The sequence below is a fragment of the Diaphorina citri genome, unplaced genomic scaffold, assembly GCF_000475195.1.
Source record: "Diaphorina citri unplaced genomic scaffold, Diaci psyllid genome assembly version 1.1 scaffold1049, whole genome shotgun sequence".
NCBI lineage: Eukaryota > Metazoa > Arthropoda > Insecta > Hemiptera > Psyllidae > Diaphorina > Diaphorina citri.
The window spans coordinates 48,617-75,338 of record NW_007378479.1 but is presented as its reverse complement, the minus strand read 5'-3'; the positions used below and the strand labels follow the sequence as shown (position 1 = coordinate 75,338).

Genomic DNA, 26,722 nt, shown 5'->3' with positions numbered 1-26,722 from the left:
CCTCTCGGATACCCACAAACGTTTGCTGCAATGTTCAAAAAACTTTGCTGCAACTTTCTCAAACACGTCCAAACTAACAAATTTCATTGCATTGCACGTTGCATTGCACAAGTCTGGACCCACCATAAGAATGTTTGGAGACTGTTTGGGGTTAGTCTCTGAGAATTCTCAGAGACAAACACTTTCAGATGAGATTTTAGACCAAGGAATACTCAACTAGTAATGGCCTATAGTAGGTACATCATTTGCATTGCATTGCACGATGCTTTGCAAACACGTCCAAACTAGTGCAACGCTTGATGTGCGTGCAACGCACATCAAAGACATTCGCCAGAAAACCCCCAACCTCTCGGATACCCACAAACGTTTGCTGCTGTTCAAAAAATTTGCTGCAACTTTCTCAAACACGTCCAAACTAACGAATTTCATTGCATTGCACGTTGCATTGCACAAGTCTGGACCCACCATAAGAATGTTTGGAGACTGTTCGGGGCTAGTCTCTGAGAATTCTCAGAGACAAACACTTTCAGATGAGATTTTAGACCAAGGGTTACTTCTGAGTTCTGAGGCTTATCTTACTATAACCATCTAAGATTACTTACTGCTTAGTCTTAGTGGTAAGTAATAGTAAGTTGGTATCATGTTCTGACATAGAGACATAGAACAATCATTCATTCTTTTGATAATCCTATTAAGTTAATCACTGAGATGGACAATTCAAATGACCATAGAACATAGAACTGTGAATGTGTCCTAGAAATGAACCAATTAGGTCACTAACATGATTAACAAGAATTACTTAGGAGAAGAGCCCTAACACAGATGTTTAGTTTTATTGTTGTGCCTATGTTTAGGATAAACACCTAGGAAATCAGATGATCAACCATACCAGGATGTCCAGGATATTAAATTTGTGTTCTTTGACCTCCTGAACTTGCTCAACCCAACCCATAACTAAAATAATCGATGACGTAAGATCTTTTAACAAAACAAACACAGAGCTATGTATTTGAAAAGCAACCAGTAAGCACCAAGAAAATCAGAAGATAAATCATATGGAATTTGTCTGCTTCAACCCCCCTTGAACTAAACTGCCATAAAATCCATACATACTCGTATTACCTACTCACACACTCACATCTGAAATATTCGATGATAGACAAATAAATAATCAAAATAAATTAATCGATGATGTAAGACCTTTTAACAATCCAACACAGGTACCTACAGGTATCCCCTTTAAAAAAAAAAAAAAAAAAAAAAAAACTCGTACACAAGTGGTTCCGTGACTTACTCGGAATACTCGGAAACATACGCAGAAAAATCGATCGCGTTGTGGTGGTGAGCCAATTCCATCTAAGTGTTGTTTGCCAACTATATCACCAAATGCGGAATAACCCGAATAACCATTCGAGAATTATGATTATGACGAAACAAAATCGAATTTATTTTACGATTGTGGCTCCACAGTCCTGCTGATTTGCCACAAATTCGAATTGGAAAAATCCTTCTATGTGTCGAAAATTTCGGCCAAATTTAAACGAAATCGGAATACCTGTTTGAGCTCTACCACTTTACTAACGAACTAGAACTCTACATCTCACTTTGGACGTTCAACAACCTGAGTCCCTTTCTTGAGTTGATCGGACTCCCCCACTTCGTGGATGCTACCTCAGATCTTCGCTCACTGAATAGATATAGAATGATATAAATGATTGTGTCGTCGAAAGCACCAGGTCAAGGAGGGTAGATATACCCTGACATGAGCTATGACTATTTCGTGCATATCTACCAGTATCTCTATAATATTCTGTTTGTCCCACAGTTGTCATTTTCTCTTGCTTCACTAATGAGGCATTCTTCAATGACATCTTTGATGACATAGATAGTAAAGTAAAGGACTTCATTATTATTCCATTTTACTCTGATAAATAAATAATTATGTATTTTGCAAACTGAAATAAGTACCTACCTATACTCATTAATTGTCTAGGTACATACCAATATTGTGAAGTAAAAGATTTATTAATTATTAGATAATTACTCTATTTAAATGAGATACAGAATTCCAATGACATGTTGCACTGTGGGAAAATCTGGCCTCTCCTTAAACGAAACTGATTCACTTGACAACACTGCCCAAAAGGAATAGACAAAGACAACATAAACCGAGCATTTGAATTTTGTAATAATAAAGGATTAACATAGCTGTCATAAATTGCGAAAACGGTTCCGAGGTACAATCTAAAAAGAAAAGAAGAAAGTAAAATAAAAAGAGTTTTTGACAACCCTGTCCAAGTTGTCCGAGTATTAAAACATCTTAGTCAGAAAGAAAAAATAAAGACTGTGAAATTTTCCATTTAATAACTCATTACTATTAAAATGTTACTTTGTATTCACGTCATCACAGTTTGATAGTTATAGCGGACCAGTACCCAAGTCTATTTGGAAGTTAGAAGGTCATCAGACTAACCAGTAGGCCTGGACTTGACATAGAGACATAGAACAATCATTCATTCTTTTGATAATCCTATTAAGTTAATCACTGAGATGGACAATTCAAATGACCATAGAACTGTGAATGTGTCCTAGTCTCCTAGAAATGAACCCATTAGGTCACTAACATGATTAACAAGAATTAGGAGAAGAGCCCTGACACAGGTGTTTAGTTTTATTGTTGTGTCTATGAACTTGCCTGAGCTTTAGGTAGGATAAACACCTAGGAAATCAGAAGATCAACCATACCAGGATGTCCAGGATATTAAATTTGTGTTGACCTCCAGAACTTGCTTAACCCAACCCATAACTAAAATAATCGATGATGTAAGATCTTTTAACAAAACAAACATAGACCTATGTATTTGAAAAGCAACCAATAAGCACCAAGAAAATCAGAAGATAAATCATACGGAATTTGTCTGCTTCAACCCCCCTTGAACTAAACTGCCATAAAATCCATACATACTCGTATTACCTACTCACACACTCACATCTGAAATATTCGATGATAGATAAATAAATAATCAAAATAATTAATCGATGATGTAAGATCTTTTAAAAATCCAACACAGGTACAGGTATCCGAATAAAAAATGGTTTCAACAAAACCAAACAAAAGAAAATGGCCGACCAGAGGAAGTTTTTCGGATCCATAATGATCTCATCAATAAGGAACTCCCAAGTCCATTATTAGAAAACAAAATCATGACTAGCAAGACAAGTTCAAATATCGAGGAAATGGCCAGAATCATTACCAAACACATGAATGTGAAATTCAAGGGCACTGGAGATCTGCAATCCAAGAGCTTGGATACGGCGGAATACCAATGGTAACTTTGAATGGGAATGAAGTCATACCTAAGATGTAATTATTAGCTGTACAATCGAACTTGGATATAGTTGGGGAAATTATTGGTTATGTCAGGAAATATTGAGGTCCTTTGAATTTTTTGTCCACTTCTTCTATGAAAGAGGATTTGTCTTTAAACCTATAATTGAGGACGTATTGAAAGCTGTATCCCGTCCTCTGTAATTCTTTTCTGTGACTTTATTATGTACATAGGTGAATGCCGAATCTCAAAAATGATATAGCCTGTGCACCTTTGTACTGATATCTAATTGACAAACTCTTTATTTGAGAAAAATGCAAAAAACCTCTGAAATTGAGAAAAAAGTACATAATTCTCGGTCCCTTGAGTTCCTTATCATCCACGTTCGCCTGTAGTCCAATGAGCAAAACAAAAGCGCCGATCTAACTATTATGACGAAGTACTATGAAGTACAAAGTAGTTAGTACTTATACTTAGTAACTTAGTACTTGGGGTTTAAGTGCTTAGGTCAAAGAGCGTGAAGAGCTTCATCAGGAATAATGAAGCTATATTTCAAGGATGAAAAACAATCATTTCCAGAGGCTCTTTATGCTTCAAGTCATAATCAGGACTAAAGGGCGATTTCCAACATCGAAATATGTAATATATAACCAATTCAGAAGCTCCTTTGAGTCACGCTTTTTCTCTGGTTTTCTCTTTAGTGGCAGAATGCTCCTGGAGACCTGGAGAATCCCTTCCACTCAACCACTGATTTTTCTTTTCTTGAGACTTTAAAAGAAATTTTATCAGAGGGGTCTTGAATGTTCCCAAGACTTTGTCAGTCCCTAATATCAAGAGGAAGTTCGTGATTTATGGAATAAATTACCTATTGAAAAACAGCATTTTCTGGTCTCTCTAGACAAATCTTCATGATATTAATCAAGGCTATAGCTAACGCTCGTGGATCAGCAGCCCTTGGCGACCAGCGACCAGCCCCTCAATGTCCTCACGAGGTTTCACGTCCATACTGTTTCCCAAACAAAAGAAAATGGCCGACCAGAGGAAGTTTTTCGGATCCATAATGATCTCATCAATAAGGAACTCCCAAGTCCATTATTAGAAGCACCACGTCCATTATTAGAAAACAAAATTATGACTAGCAAGACAAGTCCAAATATCGAGGAAATGGCCAGAATCATTACCAAACACATTAATGTGAAATTCAAGGGCACTGGAGATCTGCAATCCAAGAGTTTGGATACGTCGGAATACCAATGGTAACTTTGAATGCGAATGAAGTCATACCTAAGATGTAATTATTAGCTGTACAATCGAACTTGGATATAGTTGGGGAAATTTACTCTTTATTACTACACTTTATTAGGTACTTTTTACTTTCTTTTTATATTTCATTTTATATTTTTTTTCTACTGTATTTGATTGTTGTTTGTGTTTGTTTAGTTTTAGTGTATTTTTTTTTCTATTGTCATTTTTGTATAAAGGGTTAGTCCCGTAAATAAATAAATAAATAAATAAATAAATAAATTATTGGTTATGTCAGGAAATATTGAGGTCCTTTGATTTTTTTGTCCACTTCTTCTATGAAGGAGGACTTGTCTTTAAACCTATAATTGAGGACGTATTGAAAGCTGTATCCCGTCCTCTGTAATTCTTTTCTGTGACTTTATTATGTACAATGTACATAGGTGAATGAGGAATCTCAAAAATGATATATAGCCTCTGCACCTTTGTACTGATATCTAATTGACAAGCTCTTTATTTGAGAAAAAGGCAAAAAACCTCTAAAATTGAGAAAAAAAGTACATAGGTGGAGCTAACAGACTCGACTGACAAACTAGAACTCTACAACTCACCTTGGACGCTCAACAACCCGAGTCCCTTTTTTGGGTGATGGCTATTTCGTACATACTTAGTATCTCTATAATAATTCTGTTTGTCCCACAGTTGTCATTTTCTCTTGCTTCACTAATGAGACACTCTTCAATGACATCTGATGACATAGATAGTAAAGTAAAGAACTTCATTATTATTCCATTTTACTCTGATAAATAAATAATTATGTATTTTGCAAACTAAAATAAGTATACTCATTAATTGTCTACGTACATACCTATATTGTGAAGTAAAAGACTTATTAATTATTAGATAATTACTCTATTTAAATGAGATACAGAATTCCAATGATATGTTGCACTGTGGGAAAATCTGGCCACTCCTTAAACGAAACTGATTCACTTGACAACACTGTCCAAAAGGAATAGACAAAGACAACATAAACCGAGCATTTGAATTTTGTAATGATAAAGGATTTTAACATTGCTGTCATAAATTGCGAAAACGGTTCCGAGGTACAATCTAAAAAGAACAAGAAAAATAAAATGAGTTTTTGACAACCCTGTCCAAGTTGTCCGAGTATTAAAACATCTTAGTCAGAAAGAAAAAATAAAGACTGTGTAATTTTCCTTTTAATAACTCATTAACTCATTACTATTAAAATGTTACTTTGTATTCACGTCATCACAGTTTGATAGTTATAGCGGACCAGTACCCACTACCCAAGTCTATTTGGAAGTTAGAAGGTCATCAGACTAACCAGTAGGCCTGGACTCTATAGCCCTAGCTAAAGCTAGAGACCAGGGCGCTATTCTGTAATTCCAATATTTACTTAGACCGCGGCCGTCATGCGATTTTCAGTTTATGGCTTTCTATTAGTGTCTTTTAATAACAAGTTACAGAGCCCTGTTCCAAGAATAACTCTGCACTCACCACGCCATTTTTTTTTACTCCAAGCGCAAGAAAAAACATCGTACCGTTTGTCACAACTTTCAGCGCATGTAAAGGGTGCACAGCGCGTCTGCCTTGTAAGCGCTAGGCCGCGGGTTCGATTCCCACCCGGGGCAGATTCAATCCTGATGGGATAATGTTTGTTCTCGGAACGATTCATCAGGAATAATGAAGCTATATTTCAAGGATGAAAAACAATCATTTCCAGAGGCTCTTTATGCTTCAAGTCATAATCAGGACTAAGGGGGGCGATTTCCAACATGGAAATATGTAATAATAAAGAACCAATTCAGAAGCTCCTTTAAGTCACGCTTTTTCTCTGGTTTCTCTTTAGTGGCAGAATGCTCCTGGATAATTCCTTCCACCCAACCACTGACTTTTCTTTTCTTGAGCCTTTAAAAGAAATTTTATCAGAGGGGTCTTGAATGTTCCCAAGACTTTGTCAGTCCCTAATATCAAGAGGAAGCTCGTGATTTATGGAATAAATTACCTATTGAAAAACAGCATTTTCTGGTCTCTTTAGACAAATCTTCATGACAAGGTTATAGCTAACTTGAACGCTCGTGGATCAGCAGCCCTTGGTGACCAGCGACCAGCTCCTCAATGTCCTCACGAGGTTTCACGTCCATACTGTTTGATTCTGTAATTCCAATATTTACTTAGACCGCGGCCGTCATGCGATTTTCAGTTTATGGCTTTCTATTAGTGTCTTTTAATAACAAGTTTCAGAGCCCTGTTCCAAGAATAACTCTGCACTCACCACGCCATTTTTTTACTCCAAGCGCAAGAAAAAACATCGTATCGTTCGTCACAACTTTCAGCGCATGTAAAGGGTGCACAGCGCGTCTGCCTTGTAAACGCTAGGCCGCGGGGTTCGATTCCCACCCGGGGCAGATTCAATCCTGATGGGATAATGTTTGTTCTCGGAACGCCTGGCTTTCTCCTATCCTGTCTTCCTTCTCTCTTCGATTTCGGGACGACAAGACCTTGGCAGTTACAGTTCTGTGAAACCTCTTTAAATGTTCATCATAAATACCAGAGTGTCCGACTGGAAGGACTCAGGACGAATATACAACAATAAACAGAGGTAATCTGATGGTAATTACCTATATTTGATCTTCGCGGTTAATGTTCATCATAAATACCAGAGTGTCCGACTGGAAGGACTCAGGACGAATATACAACAATAAACAGAGGTAATCTGATGGTAATTACGTATATATTTGATCTTCGCGGTCGATGTTGAAGGCTGTGAGAATCGTGAACAATGGAACATCTTGTACTTATCATCGCCGCTAAGTTTCTCATGTGAGTTTTATGAGTTTTTACCGCTAATCAGAAGAGTGAGTTTCCGTCAGGCCTGGTTGTGAGACGGAATTGGGGACGGTTAGGTAGAAACAAACGTCACGTCACGTCACGTGACATCGAAAGACGTAGTTCAAAGTTTTCCCATAAGAATGTAGGTAATTTCGTTCAGGACAGCCACACTACCGGCACTTGACGTGATGCAACGTGACAATAGTGTGTTTCTACCTTTTAAATGTGCCGGGGGGGCGCGTGAACGTCAAGAGTTCGAAACGACGCGACCTCGTTGGACGTTAAATGTACAAGGCGTATTTTCCTTTCGAGAAACTGACCACTGCTCGTATGTTAACTGAACGGAGCAGTCGAGTGGATTGGAACACTTCACATGCCTTCAGGCACACCCCATTTCTCAAGGGTCCAGATCAGGGGTTTCCAACTTCCATGTGTATGCGGGCCACATGCTACATTGGGAGGTACTTCGCGGGCCACATATGTACATAGGGGAGCACCCCCCCTCCCCCACCACCAACTTTTCAGAAATGCAGTCCGATCGAATTTTGAGCGCCGCAGGCGAAATTTTTCAAAAAGTATTCGGAGATTTTTGCCTTTTTTTACATTTATCCAAGTTTTTTGTACTAATCTCAGAAAGCTTCGCGAGCCACGAAAATGGTCTGGCGGGCCACATGTGGTCGCTAGTTGGAAACCCCTGGTCTAGGTCTAGGACGTCTAAGTTTTCCTTGAAACAATAAGTGGTCAGTATCTTGTCCGAACAGGACTGAAATCTGCCCTGACTCTTTGTTTATGTACGCTTTGAGAGAAAATGGAATCAATCAGCTACCTCAACCGGTGCGTCGTTGGTGGAGGACGGAGTTGTACAGAAAAAGATCAAAACTGGTACGAGAGCTCAGAGAGCAGCAATTGAGCGGACAGGACGCGACCTCGTTGGACGTTAAATGTACAAGGCGTATTTTCCTTTCGAGAAACTGACCACTGGGAAATTGACCACTGCTCCTATGTTAACTGAACGGAGCGGTCGAGTGGATTGGAACACATCACATGCCTTCAGGCACACCCCATTTCTCAAGGGTCTAGACTCTAGATCAGGGGTTTCCAACTTTCATGTGTATGCGGACCACATGCTACATTGGGAGGTACTTCGCGGGCCACATATGTACATAGGGGAGCACCCCCCCCCCACCAACTTTTCAGAAATGCAGTCCGATCGAATTTTGAGAGCCGCAGGCGAAATTTTTCAAAAAGTATTCGGACATTTTTGCCTTTTTTACATTTATCCAAGTTTTTTGTACAAATCTCAGAAAGCTTCGCGGGCCACGAAAATGGTCTGGCGGGCCACATGTGGTCCGCGGGCCGCTAGTTGGAAACCCCTGGTCTAGGTCTAGGACGTCTAAGTTTTCCTTGAAACAATAAGTGGTCAGTATCTTGTCCGAACAGGACTGAAATCTGCCCTGACTCCTATAAGTGAATTATAATGATGCAGATATCCGGTGCGATGTTGAGTGTCATTGAAGCAGAGCTTCCCATTAAAGTAACTTAAAGTTCCCATTGGTGAGAATTTGGTGCATCTTATTTGCATTCCGCCGGTTCTGTTTTTTTGCTTGAATCCCGGACCGGTTGAAAATTCTGCGCCCAACTATTCCGTTACCGAATATGCATGGATGTAAAAGAATGTGCCTTTGTTTTATTTAAGTTACTCATACGTCATACGTTAATTTATGGGGTCAAATTATGCACTCGTATTACTACACTCTACAGACAGACTTCTGGAGTAAAAAAAAAAAAAAATATCCTTGAAATATTAAACATTTTTTATTTACGAATAGGTAGATACAGTGCGGTGGTGGGCCAAGCACTCCAAATTCGTTTCGTGTTTTACACAAAAATGATTGAGGTTTATATTGTGCACATAATATTAATTTTACGATGTCAGAAGAAGACATTCGTCAGATATCTTCATTTATCAATCTAGAAAATTAAATCCTGTTTTTAGAAAGATTAATAGTGTTTTTTAGTCATTTATAAAGATATAACTTGTTTTTCAAGACAGGGTAATTGCCGACAGGGGATTTGTCATTTTCGGACTTACCTATTAATATAGGAAAAAGAACAACGTCTTCACTTGACTGGTAACGTCTTCATTTTACTAGTCAAGTGAAGACGTTGTTCTTTTTCCTATATTAATATGTTGCTACTTGATAGATTAACTCTCCTAGAGAAGTATTTTCAGACTGTTTCTCCCTGATTCTACAATCTTCATAAAAAAGAGCAACATTAAAATTCGGTAACATAAACATAGGTACCTAGATACTCGTAGGTAAAATACCTAGAGATAAATTATTTTTAGATCTCAAATTTTCAACATCAAAACATAGGGATTAAAGGCAAAATTAATCCATTGATGACCATAAAATGCTCAAGCGCTTATTTCTTGTACTTACGCAAAGTCTTCATTATAGGATTGCCACAACGGACACCCGGCACTACGGGGTTAATGTTGGGTCAATCGAATCAAAAACTCTAAATCCGAGCTAAAAACTTCGATAGAATCTGACACATTAGTAGTTGTGCAAAACGCCAACAACTATACTTCGAATAGAAAAGGATGACAGGATGGGAGAAAACCAGCCGTTCCGAGAACGAACCTTATTTGTTTAGGATAAAATCTACCTTTGTACTTATACTTAGTAACTTAGTACTTGGGGTTTAAGTGCTTAGGTCAAAGAGCGTGAAGAGCTTCATCAGGACGGTCACGTGGTACGATTTTGACAGCGCAAAAATTATTTTGACATGGAATCTTACGAATAACCAACTTGAAAAAGTCATTATTTTGATCATTATGGTTTTTTTTTTCGAAAGAAGAATCGAGGTGTGCATTCAGATTCATGGGGGCAACTGTGAACATCAGTAAAATGAGTTAAAAAACACATGATTGATCATAATAATGACTTTTTTAAGTTGATTATTCGTAAGATTCCATGTCAAAACAATTTTTGCGCTGTCAAAATAGTACCACGTGACCGAAAAATGGTGTTCTAAGTCAACGGTTTTTCGCGTTTATCTCGGAAGATTCGAATCGGTTCATTTTTTTTTTATATATATATATATATATATTTTAGACAAAATAAACTTACTTTTTTATGCTGATTTCATTACTGACCTCAAAAACATGGGGTTCTATTTAAAAAATCAAAGTTAACCTTAAAATGACCTTGAAGGGGACACGTGGTAAAATTGCAGAGGTCCTTATTAAATGTCCCCCAAAAAGTTAGGACAATTAGCGAAAACACAAAATTTCTATCTTCATTAGTTTTCAAGATATTTGAATGTCTCGTTTATTTTTGGATACCCTGTATACAATCCCTAGAATCCTAGATGGAATTCATATTTTTAAAAATAGGAAAAGGGAGAAATGGACCATGATGTTTTCAAGTAACAATAATATCTCAGCTCACCACGGTAAAAACACTCTCATGGTGAATTTCACCAATGACTTAATGGGAAATTTTTTAATCATCCAGAAAGCAGTCATTTAAAAAGATGATTCAACATTAAAAGGGGCAAAATGTGTGTTTTGAACCATTTGAAAACACTCAACTCCTTAGAATCTAGAATTATATCTATTCCATAACTCCTTTTTGGGTGATTAACAAATCTCCCATTTGTGAAATCTCCGATAAAATCATTGATGGAACCCACCATCACACTAACTTATTTCTCATCAAATATTTTTTTCAACTACAAATAATTATGTACAAAGGAAATATAACTCAGAAGGAAAAATCCCCTAAAAAGAAGCATTTTTGTTAAATTGTTAAACTATAAAATTACAACAGTTAGCTCACAGCGCATGAGACATGATTTATTTTTTTACAAAGATTAACACAAAGCATTTGAACACTAGGCGAGAAATTGTTACTCCAATATTAATAGTTGTTTAATTGTATCGACCATATTTCTATAGGAAAAGGCTAAGAAAAAGATTAACAGTTAAACTGATGTGGTCGTAACATTAGACAAAACTTTCAGCAGCAATGGGAATTGAAAACAATAGGACTTTTCACTAAGTGTGAGTGACTATTCTAAATAGGATAATGGCCCTCAAGTAGGCAAGTATGCCTTGGGGAAATGTAGATTTTACGACAAATAAAGATTCTCATAGTAGGGGCAAAAATCTCGCCTATTTTTCAATTAAAATAATAAAAACCTAACCTGTCCTCTACACTCGTAATACCGATATTATAATTTATGAAAGAAGAAAATATGAATTCAGTTTTGGAATCAACATGGTTGCTGAAAAGAATCTCCCCATTTTAGCATCACAATTAACTATTTGCCTCCTTCCTACCTTATTCTTGCTCTACTAGTTGAATCCCTCACTCTACCCCTTCTGTTAGCTGAATCCCTCCCCATCTCTCTCACCACATATAATTTCCTAGGCTATAAACACAGTGGTCCTACCTGTCACTAGAAATCAGGAAAGCAGGTATGATAGCTTTATGCTGCTTTCTGTGTTCCAGTAAAAGGTAGAACCACTGTCTGTACCTAAGATCAAGAAGGTAATGGATGGAGCAGTTTTATTGTGGATTTGATAGAATTTAGAGTTGACAATTAGGAACTTACTAAATCATGACAAACTTCACATAGTTTCTCTAACTTTTCAAACCCAAGGCTAACTTTCACACAGTTTCCAACTTTTCAAACCCAAGGCTAACTTTCACACAGTTTCTAACTCGGCAAACTTCACAGGTCCTGTTGGAATAAGAAGAATAAACCGAGCATGTCACCATATTATTTGTCCCAAAATTTCACGATCTTCAAGTTCTTATAATCCATCGTTCCATCCATATTCGTATTACCTTCTTAATCTTAACTCTACACCCTTCAGCTCGATTTCCACTATCCGTTCAGTTCACACTCCACAGTCATCAAAGGACGTTCAACAAACAGTAAATATTTCACGTTCAATATTTGAACACCCCTAACTTTCATAGTTTCTCTAACTTTTCAAACCCAAGGCTAACTTTCACACAGTTTCCAACTTTTCAAACCCATCGCTAACTTCACACAGTTTCTAACTCGGCAAACTTCACAACTCGAGACTCACGGCAAGTTTCTCACCTTTAACTTTGAGATCATATTTTTTTCGCTGTCATCGCTGACGGACTTGTCGAGTAGCAATCGTTTGGCTAAATGTTGCTTGTAATATCGCTCGAACACGTCCTTCTCCTGTAGGAATCTGAACAGAACCATCGTCTTGTCTAGCACAGTCTCTATGTCTAACTCTGTCATCTGGAAACACGAGATATAATGGATTTTAGAGAACTTTCAGCAACGGACGATAGAGAAGTTAATTGAATCGGTGCCCGGAAGAAGGACAAAGCGCTACAAACTAGGATATTGCTAATGATCACTAATATAGGTCTGTTAGAGTGACATGGGCTCTTCTTCCATTGGGGAAATTAGAAATCAACGAAAACTGTTATAAATACAAATTACAAGTGGGCAATGTTTTTCCCCCCCATGAAAAATTGGGTCCCTTCTTCAAGACATGCATTGAATTATAAATAAATAACAGTACTTATGCCCCTTTTCTCAAATTTTTACCTTCTTTTTCTTCAGAAAAGGCTGCAATACGAGTATGTGTTGAATTACAATCAAAATTGGACAGACGATTTCCATAATGTTTTTTTTTTTTTTTTTTAAATATAGCATGAAAAGGAAAAAGGGGGCGATGAGTAAAAAAAAGGTTGAGAACTACTGAATTAGAGCATACTGTGATTTGAACGATAGATGTACTCCACATATTTCGACTGGAGAGTGACTTGTACTATAGTAGGGGGAAATCAACCTTTACTTACCCACACTCCTCTCATCTCAACACAACGTTACTTCCCCCGATATTTTCCACTGTGAGTTGTGACGCTAACACTTCTCTCAACTCTTCCTCGCAAATGCGTTGCCTAATCGACACTTGTGACAGAGTTGAGAGGAAGAGATGGGGCGATGTGTTTATTGCTCTCTCGTTTCACATTATCATTTGATTTGGTAGCACTGTGATTATTGAAGCGGATCTCTGGGCACGGGATAGGATTAGTCTAGGCAACATAGGTGTACGTTTTTCTGTGAACAAACAATCATTTTGGAAACATTACTAGTACTAGTAGGGATGTTGCGATATATCGAAAACCGATATATGTATATCGATATTTCTCCCCGATATATCGATATATTTTTTTACGGATATATCGAAGTCATGTGTCGGCAATCGCGGGTTGGATTTCCACCCGGGGCGAATTTTATCCTAAACAGATAAGATTCATTCTCAAAACGTCCCAAGGCTTTCTCCTATCCTGTCTTCCTTCTCTTCGATTTCGGAACGATAAAGCCCTTCGCTTCTTCTATCAAACTTCTTTAAAAAAATCTTTGGCGAGTCTACTTAGCTTGGAGGTACAGAATCTGATCCCGAAATCCCTCGACTGGACCGATTTTCAGCTGTTTCGGGATCTCAGGATTCAATTTACCAGATAACAATTCTTACCTATCTTCAGGGGTTCTGGCCAGATACTCTCGCTCAATAAGACTCTCGATTCTCTTCTTAATAATGACGGGGGAGGGCAGGAAGCGGCTCTTGAGTTGTTCTGTCACCTCGGTGATGAGTGTGTTGTGTTGCATCCGTTTCCTCGCCTTCATGATTCTCACCACAGCCGCCTCGATTTCGTGTTTCCTATCTTCATCTACTTTGCTGCGGGTTTCACGACGTTCAGGTTCTGACTCGCCCTTAGCCGCTACCGTTTGGATCTTCACTCTGAAATCATTAACACGGTGTTTCATGTTTAGTAGTTTGGCCAGTATAAATAAAAAAGATTTCAGTTGCAATCATGTAGCCGTTTAGTTTGCTTCCTTTCTAAACGTTTCATATGTGATTTCTCAATTTTTTTTTAGCCTGAATCATAATAATAGACTGTTGAGTGAAAGGTACACACTAGGCGAAGTTAACGCCGGAGGCGTTCTCTACCACCTAACTGTGCGGCCACAACGGCGACCATAGACTAATGACCCTCACCAAGACCATCACAGAAAAAATATTCAGGTCAATTTGTACATTTTCTGCAAGGGTCAGGGCTATGGTCAATGCTCCGTTGAGACCGCATTTATGGTTTGGGTCAGGACTCCGGTGTGGACATCTACTCAGACCTGGGTCTGTCAGACAGTAGGAAAGTGTGTGGTGGAAACACCTTCCACCAGTCACACTCAGACGGTCTGAGGGAACACTTACCTGTGTAGTTTGGACGTGAAAGAATCATTGACAAAGAACACGTGGTTAGGTTCTATCTCCTTGGTCTTGGGATACCTGATCAATATTCGTTGAGATGCCTTACCCATAGCTAGGGATTGTAGGGCTCGTATTAGATCTCGCTCAGGTATGTCCGTCTCACTTTGAATTTCCTGAGGAAGGGAAATAGAACATCAATTTATTTTAAGATACGTACATTTCCTGTGAGTTTTTCAATTATATTTTTAAAGTCACTGTGTAACTAAGGTCTTTAGTGATTTTGAGACTTTACTTCAGTCAATTAGGTATTACAGATATTGAAAGGATTATGGGAATAAACCCCCTTCTTCCAAAACCATACTTAAAAGTCTTCAAAAAAGTGCTTTTTATTCATATCGGTGCAAGGTTTTTTGGTGGTTTCCAGCTCTACTGACTAAACGGTTAGAGAGCATAACTCAATAGGATAAGGAGTGTCGTGTGATGTTCACACCAGATGTGAGTTTTTCAATTATATTTTTAAAGTCACTGTGTAACTAAGGTCTTTAGTGATTTTGAGACTTTACTTCAGTCAATTAGGTATTAGAGATATTGAAAGGGTTATGGGAATAAACCCCCTTCTTCCAAAACCATACTTAAAACTCTTCCAAAAAAAGTGCTTTTTATTCATATCGGTGCAAGGTTTTTTGGTGGTTTCCAGCTCTACTGACTAAACGGTTAGAGAGAATAACTCAATAGGATAAGGAGTGTCGTGTGATGTTCACACCAGATTTTTTTTTCCTTTCTACTTACCTCGTAGGTGAGTTTCTCTCTATTATTGAACAGAAGTAGAACACACATCTGATAGGTGGATACTTGTATTATATGTTTCCTAGGGGCGGGCGGTGAGGTTGATGAGCTAGCGCCATCTTTGCCTTCACCTTCTTCTCGTCTGGGACCGAAGAACACGGCATTCAAATCAGCACTTCCCATTTGAGGCTGAAGTGTCAACTGTCTCCCGCTGTGCTTGGCTAGATAGAACCTGAGAGGATAAATAGAAAAAATATGTACTTGGTTAAAAAAGGAAAAAATCTGGAAATTCTAGTGGCTGGTTACTTGAAGAGATCATTTTCTAGCCTCAAAACTAGTCCAAAATTAACATTATTTTCAGCCAATATTTCGACTTTATAAGAGAAAAAAAAGACATTTTTTCACAACATAACTGTAAACACACAAACAAAATAGCGCCAGAAACAAAAAAAGCAAAATTAAACTAAAATTTAAGGAGTAGAAACAAAAATTGAAAGTGTTGAAAATAGAAGGAATAGCTCCTTCAGGAAAACCCTGCCAGAATTTTTGTTGTTGTTGCCGTTGTTTATATTGCTGTTTTCAAATGTCGGGCCAGCTAGCGCCATCTTTGCCTTCACCTTCTTCTCGTCTGGGACCGAAGAACACGGCATTCAAATCAGCACTTCCCATTTGAGGCTGAAGCGTCAACTGTCTCCCGCTGTGCTTGGCTAGATAGAACCTAGAAAAAATATGTACTTGGTTAAAAAAGGAAAAAATCTGGAAATTCTAGTGGCTGGTTACTTGAAGAGATCATTTTCTAGCCTCAAAACTAGTCCAAAATTAACATTATTTTCAGCCAATATTTCGACTTTATAAGAGAAAAAAAAGACATTTTTTCACAACATAACTGTAAACACACAAACAAAATAGCGCCAGAAACAAAAAAAGCAAAATTAAACTAAAATTTAAGGAGTAGAAACAAAAATTGAAAGTGTTGAAAATAGAAGGAATAGCTCCTTCAGGAAAACCCTGCCAGAATTTTTGTTGTTGTTGCCGTTGTTTATATTGCTGTTTTCAAATGTCGGGCCAGCCTAGTTGGTAGTGCGTCTGCCTTGTAAGCGCTAGGTCGCGGGTTCGATTCCCGCCCGGGGCGGATTTTATCCTGATGGGATAATGTTCGTTCTCGGAACGGCTGGCTTTTTCCTATCCTGTCTTCCTTCTCTCTTCGATTTCGGGACGATAAGACCATAGCAGTTACAGTTCCCTCTGTCAAACCTCTTTTACATTGTAGCAGGATACTCTGCATGTTTCATTCACTGAACATCGATAATTCACTCTACATTGTCATACTCCTTGGAGAAAATAATACTCCATATAGGGTGAATCAAACTTGAATGAGGATAAAAACTTGTGACAATGAGGAAAAAAAGGTGTGACAGAAAACGTGTGACAACACACTTGAAAATTTTCATATTAAAGTCCCCCATTTCAATATGTTTTTAGAACATTCTTTGGGATTTGGGACACTGATTCTTTGGGATTTCGGCCCAAATTCGTTGAGAAAAATACTCAAACCATTGCATTTACCACTTATTTATATTTCCGATTGATTTTTCTTAAATGAAAGAGTGATTTCCTCAATTGAACTACCTAGTTGGGGCTAAAACCTTTACATGAGATGAAAATGATGAAATGCCCCAACTCAGCAAGTATCACAGATTGAGGGGATAACGGATCGGATTGAAGAAATAAAATCCGCCCCGGGCGGGAATCGAACCCGCGGCCTAGCGCTTACAAGGCAGACGCGCTACCAACTAAGCTAACTAGGCTGGCCGTCTGAATTTTTATTTGATTTTTCGCCAAACTTTCATTAGCTAATATAAATCCCCTTTATTTTTACTTGATTTTCCTTCAAATCTCCGCATTCCATTAACCAAATAGTCATTTTTCCGCGTGAGAACACCCCGTATGGTCGTCCTTACGAAGAATTTCACTTTTCATTGAAAATCAGGCAGGTAGCACTATGTCCATTATATTTGACTGCCTCGATATCTCGCCAGATTATGATTAGGTTGTTATTGGTTTTCGCCAGGGTAATGATATCATTATCGACAGGACCAGCAACCTAAGAGGACGTGAGTATACAAGAGTTCAGATACTTCGGATCGATCTTTGGCTCTTCCTGATGTTTACATAGTTGTATAGATACTCGCTTATAGATATAAGAGACTTATAGATATATTATGATAGTTTTATAGATATAAGAGATTATAGATGTATGAGAAGCTAGCGGTATTTGTACAGGTATAAGCAGCTATAGTAATTTCAGCAGTGGCGTGTAGTAGGATTTTCAAAAGGGGAAGCTTTAAATTCGTGTAGTAGGATTTTCAAAAGGGGAACTTCCTAATATTTACCTATATGTATGTGCTGGTGGTCTAAAGCTGTGTCCACACATAGTTGACGACCGTCCATCGACATCGATCATCTATGTTGTCGAAACAGGATTTGAGGGCAAGATTATTAATATTATTATTATTTTTTTAAGAGGTCTGATAGAGGAAACTGTAACTGCTAAGGTCTCATCGTCCTGAAAACGAAGAGAGAAGGAAGACAGTTTAGGCAAAAGCCAACCTTTCCGAGAACGAACCTTTCAGTTTAAGATAAAATCCGCCCCGGGCGGGACTCGAACCCGCGACCTAGCGCTTACAACGCAGACGCGCTACCAACCAAGCTGACTAGGCTGGCTCCGCCACTGCTATGCAGCTATAGTGGATTATGTTTCGTGGTAATCATCTTGGTATTAGCTTCTCAGGATCCTCATAATCAATATTCGGTGGTTCCGACTCATATGAGAAATTGATCGATGAACAGTCGAACGTTGTTTGGATTGCGATAATTGGCCAGGATTCAGGAAGCAATTTAAGTTCTCCAGCCAGTTCGACCAATCTCGGAATTGGTATTTGAGCAAGTTCTTAAGCCAATGGGACCAATCTTACTAATCAGCGATCTGGTAATATATGGTGTTTAGGATTGGAAGCGATCTTGCTTCACTTTGCACTTTGCTGGAGAAGAATTATGACTCTTTTGGTTCAACTGACTTGATTTTGATTAACAATGTGTTACGAAGACTGTCAATTCGAGTGGTTCCGACTCATATGAGAAATTGATCGATGAACAGTTGAACGTTGTTTGGATTGCGATAATTGGCCAGGATTCAGGAAGCAATTTGAGTTCTTCAGCCAGTTCGACCAATCTCGGAATTGGTATTTGAGCAAGTTCTTCAGCCAATTGGACCAATCTTACTAATCAGCGATCTGGTATTCTGGTAATATGGTGTTTAGGATTGGAAGCGATCTTGCTTCACTTTGCTGGAGAAGAATTATGACTCTTGGTTCAATTAACTTGATTTTGATTAACAATGTGTTACGAAGACTGTCAATTCGTAGATGATCTACAAGTAGCTAATTGTTTGGTCCAAAATGGAAGTCATTCGTTCCAAAGTCATGTCAGAGAGTAATGATGGTGATACATTGTTTTGCTGGACTTCTATTAATATAGATATGTTTTGAAGAATTTGATAAGTGATTGAATCATGTCCCGAAAATGGTCATTCGAAGACTGCAAAGTGCAAACTGATTCCATCATGTCCTGAAAACGGCCGGTCCAAGACTGCAACTCTGGGGCTGACAGGAATTCTGTTGGCAATATAAATGGACAGTTGGACAGTATCATTTCGAATAGATTCCTAGGACTTTAGATACCTAAATGGTTAGAAGAATCTTGAAACAATTACTTCTGATTGCTTGCCCTAAAAACGACATGAATGTTCTGAGTGGATCTTACGGGATCTTGACCAAACTTGAACACAGATTCAATACATTGTAGTTTTAAAGAGTCTTCTAAGTACATAGTTGAATTGGAGAGCATTAACCAGAAAAGAACCATAAGACATTTCCCCTTTTGAATGGTTCTTTTTTGCTTTGCTGTCCAATTGTGACCTGGAAATCAGTCTTTAGAAAGGTTCGAAAAAAAATCCCATGGCGATGTCAACACTGAACTGTTTCACATCACCTCAGTGGCATGACCTCTTGGATCAAAGGTTTTTTGAAGGGTCACAGTTGCGTAAAGTCCTGAAAACTGTCGTTTGGGATTTTGAAGTCTACGATCATTTTGAAGTCTCCGTTCTCTGATTGTTATCAACATTCATTTTAAGCTCTGTTATCATGTCATAACTAGGCTGGCAAAGTTGCTCAATTTCAGGGAAACTCTGGTGCATTCAAGATTAGTAAAAATAAAAGGCTTAAGGTTTGTCCAAACAGAGTCGATCTACGAGATGAATCTATGGTGTCGAGACATTGTGGACGGGTCAGTCGACATCCATCGATTGCGATAGACGGCTGGAACTCTTGGCGTTCCTCTTTGACATCACAGTATCACATAGCATAGTAGTACGTCTAATGAAACATGAAGTTAACATAATAGCTGACCCCGCATACAGAAACAACCATAGTAGAATATGCATGAAATATACAGCAAGAGTCAAGAGATACACGAACTAAAATCCGCCCCGGGCGGGAATCGAACCCGCGGCCTAGCGCTTATAAGGCAGACGCACTACCAACTAAGCTAACTAGGCTGGCTTGACGAGAGGTTGAACGTAGAAATTTGTGAACCAATTGAATATTCTGAGGCCAACTATTTGGCACTTTTCGTTTGTAAAAGGGTTCGTAACATCATGTGAATGAGGGGACGAATTTAGATCCAGCTTTTGGGATCTCAGAGTTCGAGAGTACTTTTTTGTCTCTCAAAGCCGGTCAACACAAACCAGCCTCGTTAAGCTGATTGTCTCTCAAAGGCCTTTAAGAGACAAGGAACTCAAGGGGTATCGACGTTCTTGGGCTGATATACGTAACTAGGGGGTCAAGGTCAAAGGGCCTTACCACATCAGAAAGAATTTCAATTTTCCAATGCCAGCTAAATGAGTTAAACACAAAACATACACAACCGTCAATCTCCATTTTCGTCCATCGACATCGATCATCTATGTTGTCGAAACAGGATTTGAGGGCAAGATTATTAATATTATTATTATTTTTTTAAGAGGTCTGATAGAGGAAACTGTAACTGCTAAGGTCTCATCGTCCTGAAAACGAAGAGAGAAGGAAGACAGTTTAGGCAAAAGCCAACCTTTCCGAGAACGAACCTTTCAGTTTAAGATAAAATCCGCCCCGGGCGGGACTCGAACCCGCGACCTAGCGCTTACAACGCAGACGCGCTACCAACCAAGCTGACTAGGCTGGCTCCGCCACTGCTATGCAGCTATAGTGGATTATGTTTCGTGGTAATCATCTTGGTATTAGCTTCTCAGGATCCTCATAATCAATATTCGGTGGTTCCGACTCATATGAGAAATTGATCGATGAACAGTCGAACGTTGTTTGGATTGCGATAATTGGCCAGGATTCAGGAAGCAATTTAAGTTCTCCAGCCAGTTCGACCAATCTCGGAATTGGTATTTGAGCAAGTTCTTAAGCCAATGGGACCAATCTTACTAATCAGCGATCTGGTAATATATGGTGTTTAGGATTGGAAGCGATCTTGCTTCACTTTGCACTTTGCTGGAGAAGAATTATGACTCTTTTGGTTCAACTGACTTGATTTTGATTAACAATGTGTTACGAAGACTGTCAATTCGTAGATGATCTACAAGTAGCTAATTGTTTGGTCCAAAATGGAAGTCATTCGTTCCAAAGTCATGTCAGAGAGTAATGATGGTGATACCTTGTTTTGCTGGACTTCTAATAATATAGATTTGTTTTGAAGAATTTGATAAGTGATCGAATCATGTCCCGAAAATGGTCATTCCAAGACTGCAAAGTGCAAACTGATTCCATCATGTCCTGAAAACGGCCGGTCCAAGACTGCAACTCTGGGGCTGACAGGAATTCTGTTGGCAATATAAATGGACAGTTGGACAGTATCATTTCGAATAGATTCCTAGGACTTTAGATACCTAAATGGTTAGAAGAATCTTGAAACAATTACTTCTGATTGCTTGCCCTAAAAACGACATGAATGTTCTGAGTGGATCTTACGGGAACTTGACCAAACTTGAACACAGATTCAATACATTGTAGTTTTAAAGAGTCTTCTAAGTACATAGTTGAATTGGAGAGCTTTAAGCAGAAAAGAACCATAAGACATTTCCCCTTTTGAATGGTTCTTTTTGCTTTGCTGTCCAATTGTGACCTGGAAATCAGTCTTTAGAAAGGTTCGAAAAAAAATCCCATGGCGATGTCAACACTGTTTCACATCACCTCAGTGACATTACCTCTTGGATAAAAGGTTTTTTGAAGGGTCACAGTTGCGTAAAGTCCTGAAAACTGTCGTTTGGGATTTTGAAGTCTACGATCATTGTGAAGTCTCCGTTCTCTGATTGTTATCAACAGTCATTTTAAGCTCTGTTACCATGTCAGTTTGAGATAACACCAATCAAGCTTATTAGACACGTTAAGGACGTCTGCATATGGAAATGCACCAATGACAGCGATGCTCCGACTCCACATTCTCTTCTCACCAGGGCCTTTCACAGCCTAACTGAGCCCCAGTACTACCTCCAACAATGGCCCCTCACAACACAACAATGGCCCCGTGTTTAGACCTAATTTTGAGAGTTTTCGACCGCTCTTTGGTGGTTTTCAGCTGTATACTGACTAAACGGTTAGATATGTTCAATAGGATTCAAAAGAATAAGGAAAGTCGTGTGATGTTCACACCAAATTTTTAACAAAGAAAAATACTGGCAATGACAGCGATGCTCCGACTCCACATTCTCTTCTCACCAGGGCCTTTCACAGCCTAACTGAGCCCCAGTACTACCTCCAACAATGGCGCCTCACAACACAACAATGGCCCCGTGTTTAGACCTAATTTTGAGAGTTTTCGACCGCTTTTTGGTGGTTTTCAGCTGTATACTGACTAAACGGTTAGATATATTCAATAGGATTCAAAAGAATAAGGAAAGTCGTGTGATGTTCACACCAAATTTTTAACAAAGAAAAATACTGGGTACCTAGTTCTTTTATTACCCTCTTTAAGTAACTGCTGGTTACGGCCCACCTTGAGGATACCGGCACAAATAGAACCGGACGGACCCTCCTGTGGACGGCTGCTGGTTTCTCCTTAAGGAGCCCTGGGGAGATGGGACTGGATGGACCCCCCTTGTGAACTCCCTTGCTTTTGACTTGATGCTCCCCCGACAGAATGGTTCATGACGAGATTCGCAATCAAGTGTTGTGCAATCTGAATGTCCTCTGAACATGAGAAGAACGTGAGGTCTTGGTTTTCATCCAAACCATCATCTTTGACGTTACATCGAGTTGAGCGATTCTCAAATTGAGATGTCCTCTGAACATGAGAAGAACGTGAGGTCTTGGTTTTCATCCAAACCATCATCTTTGACGTTACATCGAGTTGAGCGATTCTCAACTTGAGATAGAAAATATAGAAATACGAGTTCTCTACATTTGTGTACACACATAGACGATGCCGTCGATCGACCGTCGACTGCCTCGACAACATAAATTCACCTGTTCACCTCGTCGGTCGACGGCGTCGAATATGTGTGGACACTCCAATCTATGTCAAATTTTACAAATATCATCTAGACAAAACTCCTGATCGATTCAAAAAGAGATCCCACCAACTGCTGGGAACCACTTTCGTCTTCAGTATGCAGTCAGGGTACCTGTTCAATGTCCATAGCATACCGAATAGTAAATGGATAAAATGCTAATATGTAGCCGAGGATTAGATTGGTACTACGTGAGGTTGTGAGCACATACATAGATAGTGGATAGTGTAGTTGTAGATGTAAATACACACATTGTAGAGGTTTATGTAGATACACACATGATTGTTATGTACGCAGATGCGATTGTAGTATCTTGGTTTGGTTCATTCATATTCGTAAGGAGACTCCAGGGGTCGCGGTTGTAATGATCAGATTTCAAGTCAGGAGGTCATTGGGAATGTAGTCAATAGAGGAAGCTCCTGGATTTGGGTTTTGTACTTGACTTTAGTGCATCCCTTGGAAATTTTCCCACTGAATAAGCTTTTTAAACGAAGTATTAGTTTAGTGGCAGAAGTCTTCTAAAGGAGCTTTTAAACACATACACTCCTCTCTCACCATTTCACGCAAACACCTTCATTTAGAGACGAGATTTCCCACAACAAACCTTCTGACTCTACTCCAACAAGATCTCCGTGGAAAACCTTGAAACCCACGGATTTGTTTGAATCAAATATGCTCAAGCTCAATAATTAGCTAAATATGTTGGTACGAGAGCCGAAAGCGAAAGAATAACTAAATAACACAAACTGCAGTATAATAAACATAATTACCAAACAATACCTCCGACTATTCCGCTGCGAGAAGATATTTGATCAAGTCAATGAAGATTAGATAACACTTCAGTCGTTAATTTAAGACCGGTTTTAGCGTCACCTATGTTGTCCTCAAACACAGATCTCCTGCAGGGAAAGTAGAAGTCTCGAAACATGATGGTGACACCAATATCCCCGGTGAGAGATGAAGGATAGGAGATAAAGAAAATGGAGATTGACGGTTGTGTATGTTTTGTGTTTAACTCATTTAGCTGGCATTGGAAAATTGAAATTGGGATCTTTCTGATGTGGCAAGGCGTAAGGCCCTTTGACCTTGACCCCCTAGTTACGTATATCAGCCCGAGAACGTCGATACCCCTTGAGTTCCTTGTCTCTTAAAGGCCTTTGAGAGACAATCAGCTTAAGGAGGCTGGTTTGTGTTGACCGGCTTTGAAAGACAAAAAAGTACTCTCGAACTCTGAGATCCCAAAAGCTGGATCTAAATTCGTCCCCTCATTCACATGGTGTTACGAACCCTTTTACAAACGAAAAGTGCCAAATAGTTGGCCTCAGAATATTCAATTGGTTCACAAATTTCTACGTTCAACCTCTCGTCACGAAGTAGCACTGTCTCATTGACTACATTAACTACACATTGCAACGCCATGTCGGAAGTTCGCATGTTTGGTTTTAAAGAACGGAAAACTGCCTTCCTCAAACACAGATCTCCTGCAGGGAAAGTAGAAGTCTCGAAACATGATGGTGACACCAATATCCCCGGTGAGAGATGAAGGATAATAATTAAACTGAACAAACACTTCACCGGTAATTATGTGTGTCTTGCCGGTGCAGTTTAGTGACAGGGTCTTCAGGAAGTCTCTGTTGGAGGTTCGAGACCAATATTGGGCGTAGTGGTTCGTGGTTCAAGTACAAGACAAGGTGTAAAATTGGGCGTGGAGTATCAACCGGGGAACAATGCGAGGGACATATTTTGTGAAAACTTTGTCTCTTCAGAATGAAAAGAGTTTCTGACAAGAAGAAGGGTTGAATGTTGATCAAGAGGAATTTCAATTGTTTTAGGTATGAATGCTCTACACACAAGTCTTTGCCCGATTACTTTGTTAAATTTACGACTTGAATTCGACTCGACCCACCAACCTCCAGATCCGAAGTCTACCGTGCTGAGCACTACACCATCGAGATACGTAAGCACTTAGATACTTAGAACATCTAATTTTCACCTTGATACTAATCTCTTCCAATCAGAGTGTCTGACAAGAACAAGCGATAACTATCAGGACGACATTTTGTCAAGCGAATAACGCCATGGATGACTATCTACTACGCCAACAATCCTTCAGGCAATCTGATGGTAAATGCCACCAATCCACAATCATCTAAAAATACCTTTCAGTTTCAAAGTGGTGTGGAATTTCACAGAACTGACCGACAGGGAAATCAGAATATCTGGCATAGGTAGATAATAGGTAGTTATGATTTTTAGTCCGTCCTTCCTTTATTATTACTAATAATAAAAGGCATAGTATAATAGATAGGTAGTTATGATTTTTGTAATTTATGATAGACTCGATGCCAATTATACCGACTTTGTAGAAAGTAATGGGTAGGGCGGTAAGCGTTGGAAATTCTACCTTGTCAGTCACTTGTGAGGGTAAGTTCATTTGAATGAACGCACTGGGCACTAACTCGCAGATTTTTTGGTTTTACTATAGGTATACGGCTGTTAATTTTCACGGTTGGTATTGATTGCTGTTTTTGACTGTTGGACCTATACAGACAGTAACTACACACACTAAACACATGCCACATGCAAATTTTGCTGAATTTTCGGCCCCTAGTGGTCCGTCAAAGGTACCACCCTAAGGACCCTTTTTTGGGGTCAGTTTAATCAATCACGCTGAATTACAAGTTTAATTCAGTAGGACTTTGGAGATGTTACATGATTTATCTTGAATTTTATTTCTTTGACAAAATAGATTTTGCTCAAGAGGCAACAGTTGATTTAGGATTAACTTTTCAAGCCCACCCACTATAAACATTTTTACCCTTATGAGTCACCCTGTACACAGCTATTTTACGTTCATTCTGGTATTTCTGATCCAGTATCACGCCCAGCCCTCGGATTGAATAACCAATTAGACAACTTGCTGTCGAACCAAATGAACGATTAATGTATTTTAATTGTATCAACATTGTAATTAATTTTAATTTGCAACATGTATACTTTCGAAGATGATCTACAAGTAGCTAATTGTTTGGTCCAAAATGGAAGTCATTCGTTCCAAAGTCATGTCAGAGAGTAATGATGGTGATACCTTGTTTTGCTGGACTTCTAATAATATAGATTTGTTTTGAAGAATTTGATAAGTGATCGAATCATGTCCCGAAAATGGTCATTCCAAGACTGCAAAGTGCAAACTGATTCCATCATGTCCTGAAAACGGCCGGTCCAAGACTGCAACTCTGGAGCTGACAGGAATTCTGTTGGCAATATAAATGGACAGTTGGACAGTATCATTTACAATGGATTCCTAGGACTTTAGATACCTAAATGGTTAGAAGAATCTTGAAACAATTACTTCTGATTGCTTGCCCTAAAAACGACATGAATGTTCTGAGTGGATCTTACGGGAACTTGACCAAACTTGAACACAGATTCAATACATTGTAGTTTTAAAGAGTCTTCTAAGTACATAGTTGAATTGGAGAGCTTTAAGCAGAAAAGAACCATAAGACATTTCCCCTTTTGAATGGTTCAAACAAATTAGGTAGGTACATAGGTACTGATTTTCTCTAATCACTATACGGGCTTAAAAATTCCCGGAGGGACGGACCCTGCTTG

General features: G+C 38.9%; 1 protein-coding gene and 1 long non-coding RNA gene across 9 annotated transcripts in view; both read right to left on the bottom strand.

The window, feature by feature from the left end:
- LOC103513934 overlaps nt 1–26,722 on the bottom strand; it is a 78,864-nt gene that overhangs the window by 27,754 nt on the left and 24,388 nt on the right. The gene's annotated exons all lie outside the window — the stretch shown is intronic.
- On the bottom strand, nt 13,182–16,230 carry LOC103513933 (cullin-3-like). Of its 2 annotated transcripts, XM_008478790.3 has the most exons (5): nt 16,107–16,230; nt 15,499–15,620; nt 14,713–14,882; nt 13,975–14,241; nt 13,182–13,556 (listed from the first exon to the last, which is right to left on the bottom strand). In XM_008478790.3, the coding sequence occupies exons 1-5, from the start codon at nt 16,162–16,164 to the stop codon at nt 13,532–13,534; spliced, it is 642 nt and encodes a 213-aa protein (XP_008477012.1). In that variant the 5' UTR covers nt 16,165–16,230; the 3' UTR covers nt 13,182–13,531. The 2 variants fall into 2 exon arrangements, with proteins under 2 accessions (XP_008477012.1, XP_026682831.1); XM_026827030.1 differs by lacking the exon at nt 16,107–16,230 and having other exon boundaries at nt 15,499–15,741.